Source organism: Hippocampus comes, unplaced genomic scaffold, assembly GCF_001891065.2.
Source record: "Hippocampus comes isolate QL1 unplaced genomic scaffold, H_comes_QL1_v1.1 scaffold174, whole genome shotgun sequence".
Taxonomy (NCBI): domain Eukaryota; kingdom Metazoa; phylum Chordata; class Actinopteri; order Syngnathiformes; family Syngnathidae; genus Hippocampus; species Hippocampus comes.
The window spans coordinates 9,246,188-9,262,134 of NW_017805983.1; the positions used below are offsets into that span (position 1 = coordinate 9,246,188).

Below are 15,947 nucleotides of genomic sequence, written 5' to 3' on the forward strand. Positions count from 1 at the left end.
TACGCACAACAGAAAAATATGCGAGTTCCTACTTTTCCCATGACCCTAAACCGCCATCCAGTATCACGTGACTTAAAGCATCGGATACGCCCCGGCTTTCAGAGCATGTTGGCTATTGGCATGTGTGTATTGTGGTGGAACTTCATTTATTTGGAGAACGAAACGTGCCCAAATCAGTTAAATACATAAATGCGCCATTAAACGATTGTGATAAAATAATAGAAATAAGATCCCAAATTAATTAAATTAAAACATTATGAAATTATTTCATTGAAATCATTCCTTTATTGTGTGATAATTAACCATGATTTAAATAAAATATTGTTTGCCCACTTGGCGACCGATATTTTATTTTAAAAAATGTTAATTATTACTACACTACCTATACTGTGCAATATTCAATGTCTGTACAATAATCCATATAATGAACAATACTACTTTGACCACAAATCGATTCAGTATCTTATTGATTTACTACTTCGGCTGTAAAGATATATTTAGCTCTTGAATCTAATATGTTGAATTTAGGGCTATAACCTAATAGTCATCACGTCTGAAAAAACAATAACTGTCCTGAATTTTCTACTTTCAAAAATAGCCATAGTGCTTCTATTGAAGGGGACTAATAGCTCATTTAATTTTTCATACTTTCCATGCACGTTAGCACTGGAGAAGGCGGACCTGTGTAATGTGAGAAGACAAAGGCATTCGATTATATTTTATTCACAAAAGTTTAAAGATATAAAATGTGCTTTAACGTGTGCAGATGAATTTACGGTAACATGACCTCATCGACACGGTTGACTGCACACTACGAACTGTCCGACTTTACAAGAACTTGAGTGTGGCAGGTATTCCTCACCTACGGGCGTCACTTGATGGAAGCATCTGTCATCGATTGGAATTCCTCCGAGTTTCCACGCTGTCGCCTCTTTTGCTCTCCCACTAATATCGTGGGAATTCTGGAACACCGGCAACACAAAGCGGGGTGACTGAAAAAACATGTGAGAACCAACTACTTTGACCTAACCTTGGCCTTTGTAATATGCCGAATTTAGCCTGTAGCTGGTATAGCCTGTGTTTTTTGGCGTTAATACGAACAAAGCCACAGCCAGTGAGTTGCTAGCTGTGCTGCACCAGGAGCTGCTAACGCATTCAAGTACACTACACTTTAATTGCGTGTCCTTTTATGACTAACTTAATTGTGCACGCTTTCATGTGCCCAGCCATGTGACTAAAATGAATATTCGTGGGTGAGTTCATGTTTACCACCACGCTCCGTTACAAAGAAGCTAATGGTCATGGGATGGGCGCAGTTTGGCGTTGGAACCCTTGCTTGCGTTTCGGATTAAAATGAACTGTCCCTGTTTGTCAAACTGCAAAGCAATATGCGGTTTTTAGTTCCTTTGCTCTAGCTTGAGGTTCGTAAAACGCTAGTTGGGAATGTGTTGAATATTGGAGAGGTATCCGCTTTACGACGAAGTTCCGTTTCTACCCGAGCTTATACGTAAATCGCAACAGCGCGCGGAAACTCAGTACAGTAGATTTGTGTACGAAAAATGATTCTGGGGTGTACATGTAAAACAATCAGAGATGGGAAAAGTACTTGCACGCTCTACTAGTAGAAAAAACATATCCTTGTGTAAAAACAACAGCAGCATTAAAAAGACAGACAAAAGTAGAAATACTGGTTCAACCCCTTTCCATAAATAAAGGTAAATATCGTCCATGGCAAGTCATGATTGAAACTTGAAAAGACACACCAAAAAAAATAGAAGTTACATACACACAAAATATTTTCCCTCTTTTACAAACTTGCATAGTGCTCCTTTGAGGGGTGAGGCTATTGATAACAACTGAAAAAAAATAAATTTCACTTGTGTTTTTTCAGATTTCATTGATTATTTTTTTTTTTTTACTTAAGAAGTTGTTGGTTTTCAAGTCATTCTCAGGACCGACATCAGCATAATTTTCCTAAATAAGGCAGTGAATGGGGAATATCATTCTTTTCTGAATTGGTTTCTCATCGGCATTAATGATCGATCCCTGGTTTTTGTTCCTCCATGCCGCTGCTTTTCCCTGTTTTTTCCCCACATGATAAGATCCTAAGAATTCAATCATTCAAAATCCCAACTACAGTTGACCTTTTTTTGCCATATTACCGCTAACATATTTTCTGCTGAGATTTAAGATAAGATAAGAAAACCTTTATTCGTCCCACAATGGAGAAATTCCCAATTTATAGCAGCAAAGTAACCAGCCTATTTTGAGGAAGAATGTAGTAGAATGTACTGAGATATTCAAATATATTCTCAAGTGTATGGAGTAAAAGCGAAAAGTAGTCATGAAAATAAATACTCAAGGAGAGTGCAGCTATAGTACCTACCTACCTACCTATAGTACCTACTTGAGTACAGTTACAAATATGTGGACTTCTTTACTTCCCACCACTGAAAACAGTCAAATGACAAACTGTAAGTACAGCAAATCCATTGTGTACCATTCACAACTTTGACCTGTTCTGTATCATTACTATAGTAACTGTGCGCTGTATGTTTGTTTCTTTAGAGCAATTTCCCGTTATGGTGAACCAGGTTCAGCTAGGCGATGGCAGCTGCCAGTCATGTAAGAGTGACTCCAGTGGGATGGGCACCAGCGGCGGGGAGAGCTCCAAGGAGAGTTCCCGATGTTCCACGCCAGTGCTGGACTCAGATCGTTCAGACAGGCTGCGAGACAAGATGAGGAAGAGGATCGAGTCCGGGGACCACTGGTTCTCTCTGGAATTCTTTCCCCCTCGAACGACCCCAGGTGCAGTGAATCTCATCTCGAGGTATGCGTGTCAGTTCCTTGTTCTGTATTCATACTGTCTGATATTAGCAAAGCACTTTTCATATGGAGGAGAGAGTGTTGAGCTCCAACAGTCACCATTATATTACCGTGAAATTCGCTGTGCAGGTGATTTCAAGTACACACCGTTTTAATATGTACGTTTTTTTACTTTGTGAAATTAAGCTGTGATTTCAAAGATTGCTTTAGTTTTTTTCAGGGGCGGGGGGTCGTTTTACTGCATAAAGTTTTGTACTTCGGCTCTTGTCATTAGTATGAGATAACCATTTTTTTAACCCTTCAAATTCCAGTTTGTCTGCACAACGTGCATGTCACACCTTTAAAAATGATCATTTTTAATACTAACATCAATTACACCTTTTTTTTCTCACGTTGCTTATACTTTAGTGCAGTCTTCAACAGCCAACACCTCTTAAATCAGAACTTTAGTACAGCCCATGGACTACTTTTAGCTCATCCACTATCTCTGACTGTCCCTCGCAGTCTTTATAAAGTCAAAATAAAACGTAAAATATTTAGATGTTTTATTTGTGGGCTGTACAAGTGAGCAACAGCAATGAACTTGTGTCTTCAGTGTCGCAGACTTAGCCACAGGGTTCTTATTTCTGTCATTGTGGCCTTAAAGTTTTATGTATCTCACTGTGCTATTTTAGTAACCTGCCTTTGGACTGCTGAAAACAAGCATTTATGCTAGGTCTGGCACATTTACCCTGCCTAAGGATACAATTTGATGTAATGAGTATGTTGTAGAGATATTTGTAGAAATCTGAAGTTAAAAAAAGATCTGACAAAAAAATTCACACCCTCGATAAGTTTGATTCCATTTGCATTACCTGTAAAGTGGTTCTTAAAAAGTAAGTGATGGGGATTTAAATTGCCAGCATCGAGCCCAGAGGGTTACAACAAAGAAAAGCCACTGAGTTTTGACATGGATGATGACCTCACCAAGTTCTGTGCTTTAAAGGCGTTTTTAAAATCCATTCTTAGTTTATTCCTTGACCTCTGGGATGTTGAGATCTTGCAATGTAAAATTCTGCTGTCATTGAGGGGGCGGAAAAAAAGTCCTATAAATGTGTCAGAATCCAAATGCTCTTTGGAACAAATCATAAAACATATATTTTTTAAACGGCTTATAGCATAGGTGTGTGATGAGCTCCTCATTTGGATCAAAACTCAATTCAGGAGCATTGGATTGAAGAATGTCATTCCGTCTTCAGATTTGACCGTATGGGCTCCGGAGGGCCACTCTTCATTGACATAACATGGCATCCTGCTGGAGATCCGGGTTCCGACAAGGAAACGTCGTCCATGATGATTGCCAGCACAGCAGTCAACTATTGTGGCCTGGAGAGCATCCTCCACCTAACCTGCTACAACCAAACCAAAGACAAGATCACTGCCTATCTGGCCAAAGCGAAGCACCTGGGCCTGAAAAACATCATGGCTCTCAGAGGAGGTAGCGGAGTCATTTATTTTGTGATGTGGCTCTCTCGGTATGTACATTTTTATCTCTTAGAAATTGATGGTCCACATTCCTGTATATCCACAGACCCAGTGGGTGCAGACTGGGAGGAAGAGGAAGGTTGCTTCAACTATGCCATCGACCTTGTGAAACACATCCGATCAGAGTTCGATGACTACTTTGACATATGTGTCGCAGGTATGGATGGCCTCATCTTATAAAATATATTCTCACTGGTCATTGATGACAAATGTGTGTGCCGCAGGTTATCCCACTGGTCACCCTGAGGCAGAAAGCTATGAGGAAGATCTGCGACATCTGAAGGAGAAGGTGGATGCTGGAGCCAACTTTGTAATCACGCAGCTGTTCTTCAGGGCGGAAACGTACCTTAAATTTCTTGATGACTGTCGGGCAGTTGGGATCACGTGTCCCATCCTTCCTGGGATCTTCCCAATTCAGGTAACAACTCACATACTGACAGTGGTTATTTAATATCTATCATTTTGGCTATGAATTGCAATAGAATGTAACAGGCCTTCTTTGGGGGGAGGTGCAACCGTCTCGCTGAACTGTTAGTTTATGCAAAATAGAAACACGGAAAAGAGGCATTGAAATCTGCTTTAACAGGCAGTGCAAAGGGGCTATAATTGAAGTAAGTTGGCACGAAAATGATCCTGTTCAGTTTTCATCATGCTACGGTGAGTGAGAAAAGTGAGCAAAAAGTATTTCATGGCATTACAATAAAAAGTTTGTTCCTGCTTTAACCTGCAAGTCATTTTATATTGATCATATGGTCACATGACTCTGGAGTTGAATTGTATTTGTCTTCAGGGCTACCAGTCTCTGCGTCAGCTTGTCAAGCTTTCAAAATTGGAGGTGCCGGAGGAGATCATGGAAGTCATTGAGCCCATCAAAGACAATGATGCAGCTATTCGGAACTATGGCATCCAACTAGCGGTGGAGATGTGCAGAGTGTTGCTGCAAAGTGGCAAAGTACCCGGTTTGCACTTCTACACTCTCAATCGAGAAGTCGCCACCATGGAAGTCCTCCGGCAGCTCGGCCTGTGGGTGGAGGACCCGAGGTGAGACATCCCTGTAGCTGCCAAATATTTTGAACCGAAATAGAAATGTGGCACACTTTGTTTTGCTATTTTTCTTAAGCTGAACTCAAAGATAAAAACTATTCTGAGCACACCAAAGGCCTAAAGCTGTGATGGTGCGCTCTTCTTCTTTGCTGAGATAGTCCATCCATCACACAGGTGTGAAATGTCAAAGTGCTGATTAGAGAGTGTGATTGTTGCACTTTGTGCTGTAGGCTGCCCACAACCGAAGCCCACTTCAAAACCAATTAAATTTTATTTAATTCAATACCAGTACGTGTGTTCACTCTTGGAGGACTTATCCATACCAAGTATACCGATACCTCAAGTATTTTTGATGTATCAAATTTCGTTTTCCACAATGACAAAACATTGTGAACAAAAGCTTTCTTTCTAACGCAAGCAGGTGAGGATTTGCTGACGTGTCAAACTGCCTCACTATGGCGCCAACTACTGCCGAGGTGGACTTACTCCAGATCAAATGTTCTTTTCTCTAAGTATCGGTGACCTGTATCAGCTTCCTCCATGAGTACACAATACCTAAAAGTCAGACCTGCATCGGCCTGATACCTAGTATTGGTTCTCGCAACATATCTACGAATCAGCATGTTCATATGCTACACCTGTCCAGTGGCCAGATTATTTAATCAAGCGCTCACTAACACAGACAGACACAGCTTTGTGAGCAATCTTTGAGAAAACTGGGCCTTGTGTGCTTCGAGCTGTGCATTCAGGTCCTGAAAAGTTGGAGCGAAAACAGAAGTGCTGCATTTGTAATTTTGTTCCGTGCGTGTCAAAAAGATTCTCGATGGAAACTACAGATTCTTCCCTTTGCATAGCCCGCACTGTTGTCCAAAGAAGAGCTTGTTTTCTCTGTCAGACGGCCTCTTCCTTGGGCGGTGAGTGCACATCCCAAGCGAAAGGTCGAGGACGTGCGACCCATCTTCTGGGCATCCAGACCCAAGAGCTACATCTACAGAACCCAGGAGTGGGATGAATTCCCAAATGGCAGATGGTAAGATCTTTGTCAGTTTTTTTAATCCAAGTAGGAGGATGAAAGGAATGTGATAGATTGTTGATTGCTTTCTATATCAGAAAAAAAACCCTAGCTTGAAAAACAGAAGAAAGATCATGCTGTTGTTTTTCCTACTAGGGGTAACTCCTCATCTCCAGCTTTTGGTGAGTTGAATGATTACTACTTGTTCTACTTGAAGAGCAAGTCATCCAAAGAAGACTTGCTAAAGATGTGGGGAGAGGAGCTGAAGAATGAGGCGAGTGTCTATGAGGTCTTTACCTCCTACATCACAGCTCAGCCAAATCGAAACGGACACAAGGTAGATGGATCCCTTTACAGCACCTCTTTGTATCTGAATTGTACTTTAACTTTAGTGTTTAGCTCACGCAGAAGCCCAAGTAAAGGGAGGAGGCGCAGAAAGATCACACTCAAGTATTGTAATGCCCTCAACTTTTGCCCGTTAAATGAGTGGTACAAACATTCAAACACACTTATGTAACACATATTTCAGGAATCTTGATAGTGTAAATATGCTTCAAGAATGTCGTGGGCCAAACTTTGGCCACCCCTGCTCTAGAAGCCCGACGCCGCCCACACAAATCAAGTGCTAAGCATTCCTCTTTGTCAGGTGATGTGCTTGCCCTGGAATGATGAGCCTCTGGCCCAGGAAACCAACCTACTGAAGGATGAACTGGAGAAAGTGAACAGACGAGGCGTGCTAACTATCAACTCTCAGCCCAACATCAACGGCAAACCTTCCACCGACCCAATAGTGGGCTGGGGCCCTCCCGGAGGCTACGTCTTTCAGAAAGTACAACCACTTGATCGATAAAACGGGCGTCGCTTTTGTGCGGCGTGTGAGCACGTTGCCTCAGTCATTTCTATCCAACAGGCCTATCTGGAGTTCTTCACCTCCAGCGAAAATGTGTCTGCTCTCCTCGAAGTACTGAAAAAGTATGAACCCCGTGTCAACTACCACATTGTTAACGTGCACGTAAGTTTCAAAAGGAAGCCACGCTTTTCCTGATTTCTCTGTCAACGCATAACCATACTGTATATTTTGCACCAAGGGCCGTAACCTGACCAACGCCCCGGACATGCAACCTAATGCCGTCACGTGGGGGATATTCCCAGGCAGGGAGATTGTTCAGCCCACCATTGTGGACCCGGTCAGCTTTATGTTCTGGAAGGTAAGAAAACATGCGTCAAGATGTTTGCGAACTGCCCTGATGCATCCCCGTTGCCTAGAACAAACATATCCGGGTATTGCCCTCAGGATGAGGCTTTTGCCTTGTGGATCGAGCAATGGGCCAAACTGTACGAAGACGAGTCACCTTCTCGGATGATCATCAAATATATTCATGACAACTACTTTTTGGTGAATCTGGTGGACAATGACTTCCCACTGGACAACTGCCTGTGGCAGGTGATCGATGACATGTTTGAACAGCTGGATGCTTCTCCACAGTCACCACTCCATGAAGTGTCATCATAGTTTGATGATGATTTTTATTTTATTTAATTTTAAATGAAATGATAAAAAAGCACCCCTAGACTATTTTGGAATGCTGCTATTAAGAAAAAAAATGTTTACTTGACAATATTTTTAAAAAAAATTCTTTTGTACTTTTAGGATTTTAGCCAGAAATGCAGGAATGAAAAACTTTTCGGCATTTTCAATTACTGTTACTCAGTGTTACGCTGACTGTTTTTTTTTTTAGTTGTTTTCTTTGACAGTTACTATTTACTGAGCTCAGATTTTTAACTGCACCTTTGAAATCATTGTCAATTGCGTTTGTCCGATTTTTTTTGTTGTTGTTTTTTTTTTATGTTAAGACTCAAGTGTGCCATTGTGGGTCAACATGTGTTACATATAAAGGTTAGGAAACATTTTTCAGTCTTAGTTTAGCCTTTTCTCCAAATAATAAATAGTTGTGTGTGAATGTGTATATGTGTGTTAACCAATTTAATGCCAAATTTTCCCAGACATTTAAAAGTCAAAATCAGGTGTCACTGGTAGCCCTTTTAAATATTTTTTTTTTTAAATAAAAAATTTTTAGAGCCCTGTAAATTAAATCATTGTTGTCCTTCACAAATGTGACCTGTGGGATTAAATGGGTTAATATGTATCTATGCACTTTGCAACAGCAGAATAAACACAGGAGATTGGGTGGATTAACTTTATTAACTGTGGTACCTACGAGATCAATCCAATTGTACTGATTTTGGCTTCCGCTGTCGATGTAAATGCAGTTTGATTGTACCCCACTAAATTGATGACTACTAAGATCTCCACCTGGGTGGCCTGACAGCCATGGAGTGGCTCCGGGTTAAGGTAGAACCCTTATATTGCTCAACCCAAATTGAAGGTTTGTGTAAAGTTATTAAGATGAAAGTGGTGTTGTGTCTGACAAGTTCTATTCTCTTGCATCCAAACTAAGAACCAAACACAATGAGAGAACAAAATAACCATTGCCTTGCCCAATCAGTAACCTCCTAAGCAATTACACAGAACTAAGACCAAAGAAGAACTACTTTTCAGGGCTACTAATTATATTAAATGGGACTGTCATACGACACTGTATTTGTATGTTTGGTGTCACACCAGTCCCTTGACCTTGAAGCACCAAAACTGAACAGGACGTGTGACTACCCTGTTTGACAGTTTGCGGATGGACTAAAAATCATAGAAGGATAACAACAAATGAATTGGGATTCAAATATGTATGAAATGAAGGAAATTTGAGCACAGCTTTCAAAGGTCAGGATCATCCCCCCTGAGTGTGTTGAACTCTTCAGAGGCCGAGTATTTATCAGCACCGCGGCCAGTTGATTGTCGAAAGCCTGCAGAAATCTCATCAAAGGTACGCCCCTTGGTTTCGGGCACTTTGAAGTAGGTGAAGATGAAGAAGCCCACCAGGAGAACAGTGAAGATGATGAAGACATAGGGACCACAGAGTTGCTGAAGGGAGAGAAACACCAGTGTTCAAGTTGGAGTACAGCACAGAATAGAATGAGAGCCTTTTTTCAATAGTACTTCAGTTTAATCAAAAGTAGTCCCCAAACAAACACTGCGGCCAAGGAACTTGATACTAAAGAAGATGAGAAGCAGATAGAATTTGAGTGAAAAAATTTAAAACATGAACCTCGCTTGCTCAGAAGCTCAAATGGTTCTAGAAATTACGAACATCAAACTGCCCTTAGTCATACAGTATTTGATTATTCACTGTGACATCAGTTTTACTATTGGATTGTATTGTCTGCCCATTGTTTACGTCAGCAAAAGATCCCGATTGATTTTGAAAGACTATCTGATCCAAGTTGACCGAGTTATCCAGGCTTCTATTAGGGTGCTCGATAAGTGTCTATTTGAGCGAATTTTTATTTTCGGAAAACATCAACAACCTCACCTCAACATATGGAAAGCTCATGCCGATTACAAAATTGGCAGACCAGTTCGAGAAGCCAGCGACTGCGATGGCAGCAGGTCGGGGCCCTTGACTGAAGAGTTCTGCCACAATGAACCATGGGATGGGGCCCGGGCCAATTTCAAAAAACGCGACAAAGCTTAGGATGGCCACAATGCTCACATAGGACATCCAGCTGTATTGATCCTGCGGGAGACAGTAACTTTCAGCAGGAATACCACAATTGTTACGATTATTTATTTAGTCTCCACACAACCTAAACATAAAATAGAAGCAGTATTGAATACACTTACCAACAAGGCCATCGCAAGAGTGAGAACAACTGCAGATATTGCCATTCCCATTAAACCAGTCAGGTGGAGTGGCCTTCTGCCCATACGCTCCACCACAAACAACTGCACAAAAAGAGAGCGTCGCTGGAGCATTCTGAACCTAAACTATGACGTTTTCCAAAATGTTTATTTTGTTACTTACAGAAACCACTGTGAAGGCTGTGTTTACTACTCCTGCTCCGATGGTTGCATAGACAGGCTGGGACACACCTGCTTTTGCAAAGATTCCGGTAGAATAGTAGAACACCTAAAAGGGGAGAACAGAAAAGGAATTGAGGATGTGTTTATATTTACCAGTAATTAATTACTGCAGTTTTCCATCAAAATAAGAGAATGTAGCAACTGTCCCATAAACTTGGAAAATGCACTTTCCTTAGAAATTGAGCGTGAATGCCAATACAATAGTGATGAGAATTGCTCGCAACCATAAAGTTGCATTACTGTACTAACACAGAAAGATGACAACCTGCGGAGCCAACTGCTAAGGCCCATCAAAATGAATTAATGTATCCCTGTATTCAGGTACTGTTTCTAAGCACAAACGAAAAGCTAACAGGGTCATCACTGGTATGCATGCATGCAAACATTTAGCAAAATAGCAACGTTAGTCAAGAAAGTCCACTTGACAAGGATTTGACATCTTGTTCATGTATTGAAGTAGTATTTCCCATGAGAAGTAATCGGTGCTTATACGTTAGCAGCTGGAAAAACACAGCAAGATAACAACCTGGCTCGCAAAAGTTCAAATACAGATTGATTATTTTACATCAAGCCCAATCGTCAAGTAACGTTTCAAATGACATACTAGCAAGACAACAACTTCAAGATAGAATTTGCTAAGAGCAATTGTTGACGATTTTATATAATTTATATTTTATAATGACCATGCGCAATACTTGATAATATATAATTCATAATACTTAATTCACATGTGCAGCACACTAACACTAGCACATGCGACAAGTAATGCAGTGTTCAACCAGATCCAGCAGAGGGAGCTGCACCTTCAGGATTGGCCATGCACATCAAGTCAAATGAGCCACGTAGGGCTGCCGCAGGGCGGTGCATTCGGTAACACGGGCCTTCAGTGGGGACTGAGTGAACTCTACTTAATCCACCTCTTAATGTCACTATCACGTCACAATCAGAGAAACCGTCACTACTACTACACAAAACCACAATATAACAACACGCAACTATGGCAGGTACATCAGAAGCAGAATCAATATCCATCCATCCATTCATCCATTTTCTATTGCGCTTATCTTCACGAAGATCACGGGTGAACTGGAGTTTACCCCAGCTGATTTTGGGTGAGAGGTGGGATATACCCTGGACTGGTCATCAGCCAATCGCAGGCAATATCAATGTTAATCTAACAACATGACAAAACCATTTTTTTTACCTCAAATACACGAAACTCACCAGAGATGATTATTAAGTAAATTGATGTGTACGGACCACTACAGATGCGTTTTGGTCGTCGAAGTTGCTTGTAACAAGTTTTGCTGTGACCAACCAAACCAATCAGAGGATGGAAAAATAATAACATCACTGAGGGTGAGGATGACTGTCAAATCTCATTGGTTAAAGAAACAGTCCCATTGCTGATAAAATGTAAGCTACGTGCCAGCACTACTGATTACGAAGGCCCTTGTGTGTTTTAGAGTGACATGGCAGGGGCTCAAATCTGACTGGCCAAAAAAAACAAAAACACCCAAAAAAAAAAAAATTAAACATTTACAGACACGAGGCAGTGCATCCAGGAGAAATTCTTTGAAATAAAGAATGCAGACTGTTGGGAAAAAATTAAACAGTATTACATCGAACAAGTATGAGAATTTAAGTTATAAATGTGCATCAGAGCTTCTGAGAGTGTTTAGGCCCGACTGGATGTAACTGCCCACCACTGGTGTTCAGTCGTTTGGCCTTCGTATAGGTCCACGTGTTCACTGACTAATTCTTTTCCAATTTTTGACACTGTTACTGCATCTCAGGTTTCCTTCAGGATTAAAAATGCATCCTAAAACTGAAATAGTCTTAATTTAGCAGAATGGCATGCACTAATGTACAGTATGTTTATCCCTCCACTTTCAATATTATTTATCCTGGCTGGTGTTACAGGGAAGCTGAAGCCAATCCCACTCGATGCTTGATGTTCCGTACAGTGATCACATGTGAATAGAACGTAAGAGTTGCTGGCCAACTTACAGCGTTGATCCCAGACAGCTGCTGTGAGAGCTGCAGCATCACGGCAACAAGGACGGGTTGGCGATAGACGGGGGCGCGCAAGAGCTCGAATATTGTCACTTTTTTCTCCACCGACATCTGCCGGCTCTCTTCCTTCATCTCTGTCATATCCTCGCTCACGTTTTCGGTGCCGCGCAGCTTCACCAACACTGCAAAATGAGTGTAATGTATGAACCTTGAGATGGATACGTAGATCAAGTCAAGTCAACTTTATTGAAAGATCACTTTAAAAACAACCAAGGCTGCATATAAATTGCTGAACATGGAATAAAAATCAGACAGTTAAATTATTAATTCATAACATCAATGGAAAAAGCTTGTTCCCCAGCTCTGAATCTCCACTTAGTTCTCAGTACCTCCAGTAGCATCTGGTCTGCTGACCGGGCACGTAGAGGTGGAGGAGTTTAGAGAGGAAAGTTGGGGTGAGACAATTTAAAGACAATTAAAAGAATCTTAAAAGGAAACACTAAAATGTCCAGGGAGCCAGTGAAGGAAGGTCAGAATTGGAGTCATGTGCTCCCTCCCAAGACCTCCAGTTGGGAGGCAAGCAGCAGCATTTGACCAACTAGAGATGATTAAGGGAGGACTGGCTGACTCCAAAATAAAGTGCACTGCAGCAATCTAGCTGAGATTTAACTAAGTCGTGGTTTCTAAGTGCTCTTGTGAAAGGAGAGGCGTAACTTTAGCCAGATGCTCAAGATGGATTAAACAACAGCGCCAATTTGCCAGACCTCTTTGAAATCAATGTCCAATTTAAAACCCAAATTCGAGAAGACGCTGGAGGGGAGGAAATGTGCAACGCTACTGAGACCAAACATCATAACTTGTTTTTTCGTTGAAGATTTAAGAAGTTTACGGATTTTCACCAGACAAAAGTGGTCTTCAGGAAAAATCGCCCTTTTTGCTTAGCGGGATAGATATCGATCTGACTGTTACCCATGTAGCAGTGAAAGGAAATACTATGCTTCCTTAATGATGGAACCAAGGGCAGTAAATAAAATGAAAACAGCAAGGGCCCCAAAATGTAACCTTGTGGGACACCATACAACAGCAATACATGATAAAAAATATCAATTTTCTCTCGTGGTTGCCCCATTAGGGTGAATGAGCCTATTCCAGCTAACTTGGAATAAGAGGTGGAGTACACCCTAGACTGGTCGCCAGCCAATCTCATGTCACATATATACAACCATTCACCGTGTCATTTGCAACTATAGATATTTTCATGCATTCACTATTTTTTTTTTTTTTATTTGTTTTAAGAATTTTTAATTTTTTTATTGACGTTAAGTTTTGGTTTCCAATTTCATCACATTTCAACTCATGATCTACATGTACAATACTGCAAATAAATATGTAATGTATGAGAACATTTTGGGGAGGGGTACTTTGGAGCGTGTCTTACCGTTGTTGGCTTTGCTCTCCTCGTTGCAGTTGATGAGGAGGTATCTTGGGCTCTCTGGGCAGAGAGGCAGCAGGACAGACTGCAAAATGGCCGGCAGCAGAGTGAACCCTAACAACATTGGCCAGAGCGAATCGTTACCCATGATGGATTCGATCCCCAAAATCTGCACAAGATATGAGGGACATTGTTACATCTGTGAGTATTGTCAATATAATACAACAGTTATTCCAAGTGAAAGCCAATAAACTTGAACTAAGTATCCTTTTCAGGCTAAATTAATTAAAAACTATAAACCATAAAATTCAGTCTATAAACCGTGTGGCTTAACCAAAGTTGCATCTTATTTGCTGCTCTGATATTGTTGTAGTCCATTACACTGGCCAACATATTTTTACGACATTTTTTAAATCAGCGATTCAAGTAAACTTTTCTGAATTCTTTTGCACTGAATCGAAATCTGCCCTTGTTTTTTCTCTTGCACATTAGTTTTTCATAAAAAATAAAAATAAACAAATAATAATAATAATAACATGTAACATATTTAGTAATATTTAAGAATAAAGGGTTAGGTTGAGAAACAGGTGCTACTTTGTTTTCTGAAACGTCACAGCTATAAATGACATGTAAAATCTAGATTGTGCAAGCTTTCATAGGTCAAACTTAAAAACGAAAAATGACAAGATCCGAAAAACCTGATGTGCCATTAAAAAAAAAAGTAAAGACATTTTGGTTAAGGCGCGCACACCAGAAGGTGAAGAACAATATGTGGAATGGATCGGTGTGCGCTTTGGTCAACAACAATTCCAGCTTGAGTGTGCTCATTGTGTTCGTGTGCGTTACAATTCCAATAAAGAGCTGAAAAGCACTTTGGTGACTGAGGTTCTGCTTCCCTGTATGCAAGGACATTACAGTAAGGAAGTATATTGTCAAGACCCCAAAAAGAAATAGCGGCAAACACTGTCGTTGTTTGAGGAAGAAGTAATATACCTGTGCCAAGAGGATGCCGATGACAACGCCCAGCTGATGCAGAGTGCCCATTGCTCCGCGGAGAGACGTTGGGGAGATTTCCTCCACATACATGGGCACAAAGCCAGTGGACAGGCCAGAATACAGGCCCACCGTAAAGCGTCCAATGATGAGTAATTCCCATGAGGCAGCCAGCTTTGAGAAGCCCATGAGCAAAGCAGCAATAACTGCAAGCACGTTGGCCATGAGCATGGAGTTCCGCCTTCAAAAAAAAAAAAAAAAAAAAAAAAAAAAAAATGCCATTCGGTTTCTTTGATTTCATTCCTATTGCTGATAATTGGCTCAATATCAATGGGCACGGGACTCCTACCTGCCGAAGCGGTTGACAAAGAGGCCAACCGAGAAGGAACCAAACATTCCCCCCACTGAGAAGATGGCCACTGAGAGGGACCACAGAGCTGTTAATGTGCTCTGAGAGATGGGCTCGGAAAACCTGCTCGTCCACGTCTCATTGTAGAAGCTTTCAATGATCTGAACCACAACAAAGAAGGAAAAAAAACACAAATTTCAGCTTGATTCATATGACTTTAACCTGATATTATTCACCAAGGGATGATTATTCAAATTCAGGATTCAATGGGAAGACTGTATATAGGAATGGACATGATAATGGGGTGACCTGGTTGGTTTTCTGCCTATTTCTGAAAATGGTGTCTGAGTGAACTCTGAATTGACATATTGAACTTCCCCACAGCGAGTTTCTCCACCTCAGACTCCTCCGCCATTTTCAAGCAACAGTCGGACTAGACTACTCTTTGAAAATCCCAAATCATTATAACATTGTGACCAATCAGCCGCCTCCAGCCAATCGTGTTTCTTCTCGGTGACCTCCGTTGCCTCGTCACTTTGCTTGTATTTGTTCAGTCTTTGTTGGTTCATTGTTTTATTTTTTTTGTTTTGCTTTTTTTTTTGTCACAAATCATCTTCCCCTTTGTCATGTCATGATTCTTGTACTGTTGACTGTTTTGTTTCCTGATGTTTCTTTGTTGGTTTAAATATTGATCATTTGGGTAATTTATTCATTTACTCTTGAGATTTTCCCAGTACTTTGGCGGCCTTTTTGTTTTTAGATTTTTTTTTTT

The 15,947-nt window shown here is 40.9% G+C and overlaps 2 protein-coding genes across 4 annotated transcripts in view; one reads left to right on the forward strand and one right to left on the reverse strand.

Annotated features, from left to right (window-relative positions):
• The first annotated feature begins 849 nt into the window (after positions 1-849).
• Positions 850-8,371, forward strand: mthfr (methylenetetrahydrofolate reductase (NAD(P)H)). 3 transcript variants are annotated; one of them, XM_019891687.1, is made up of 13 exons: positions 850-1,004; positions 2,461-2,474; positions 2,569-2,830; positions 4,065-4,303; positions 4,397-4,507; positions 4,575-4,768; positions 5,141-5,391; positions 6,290-6,424; positions 6,563-6,743; positions 7,053-7,235; positions 7,317-7,418; positions 7,495-7,614; positions 7,701-8,371. In XM_019891687.1, exons 3-13 carry the CDS (start codon positions 2,583-2,585, stop codon positions 7,917-7,919), a joined length of 1,983 nt encoding a protein of 660 aa, XP_019747246.1. In that variant the 5' UTR covers positions 850-1,004; positions 2,461-2,474; positions 2,569-2,582; the 3' UTR covers positions 7,920-8,371. The 3 variants fall into 3 exon arrangements, with proteins under 3 accessions (XP_019747246.1, XP_019747247.1, XP_019747248.1); XM_019891688.1 differs by lacking the exon at positions 2,461-2,474 and having other exon boundaries at positions 850-1,006; XM_019891689.1 differs by lacking the exon at positions 2,461-2,474 and having other exon boundaries at positions 850-988.
• A 220-nt stretch (positions 8,372-8,591) lies between these two features.
• The window catches only part of LOC109528698 (solute carrier family 2, facilitated glucose transporter member 1-like), a 13,839-nt gene continuing 6,483 nt past the window's right edge, over positions 8,592-15,947 (reverse strand). The window contains exons 4-10 of the mRNA XM_019891615.1: positions 14,827-15,067; positions 13,840-14,002; positions 12,396-12,583; positions 10,327-10,431; positions 10,146-10,247; positions 9,835-10,038; positions 8,592-9,386 (exon numbers count right to left, since the gene is read on the reverse strand). Of these exons, the coding sequence (XP_019747174.1) occupies positions 9,180-9,386; positions 9,835-10,038; positions 10,146-10,247; positions 10,327-10,431; positions 12,396-12,583; positions 13,840-14,002; positions 14,827-15,067 (1,210 nt within the window). The 3' untranslated portion in view covers positions 8,592-9,179. The remainder of the gene's footprint in view (positions 9,387-9,834; positions 10,039-10,145; positions 10,248-10,326; positions 10,432-12,395; positions 12,584-13,839; positions 14,003-14,826; positions 15,068-15,947) is intronic.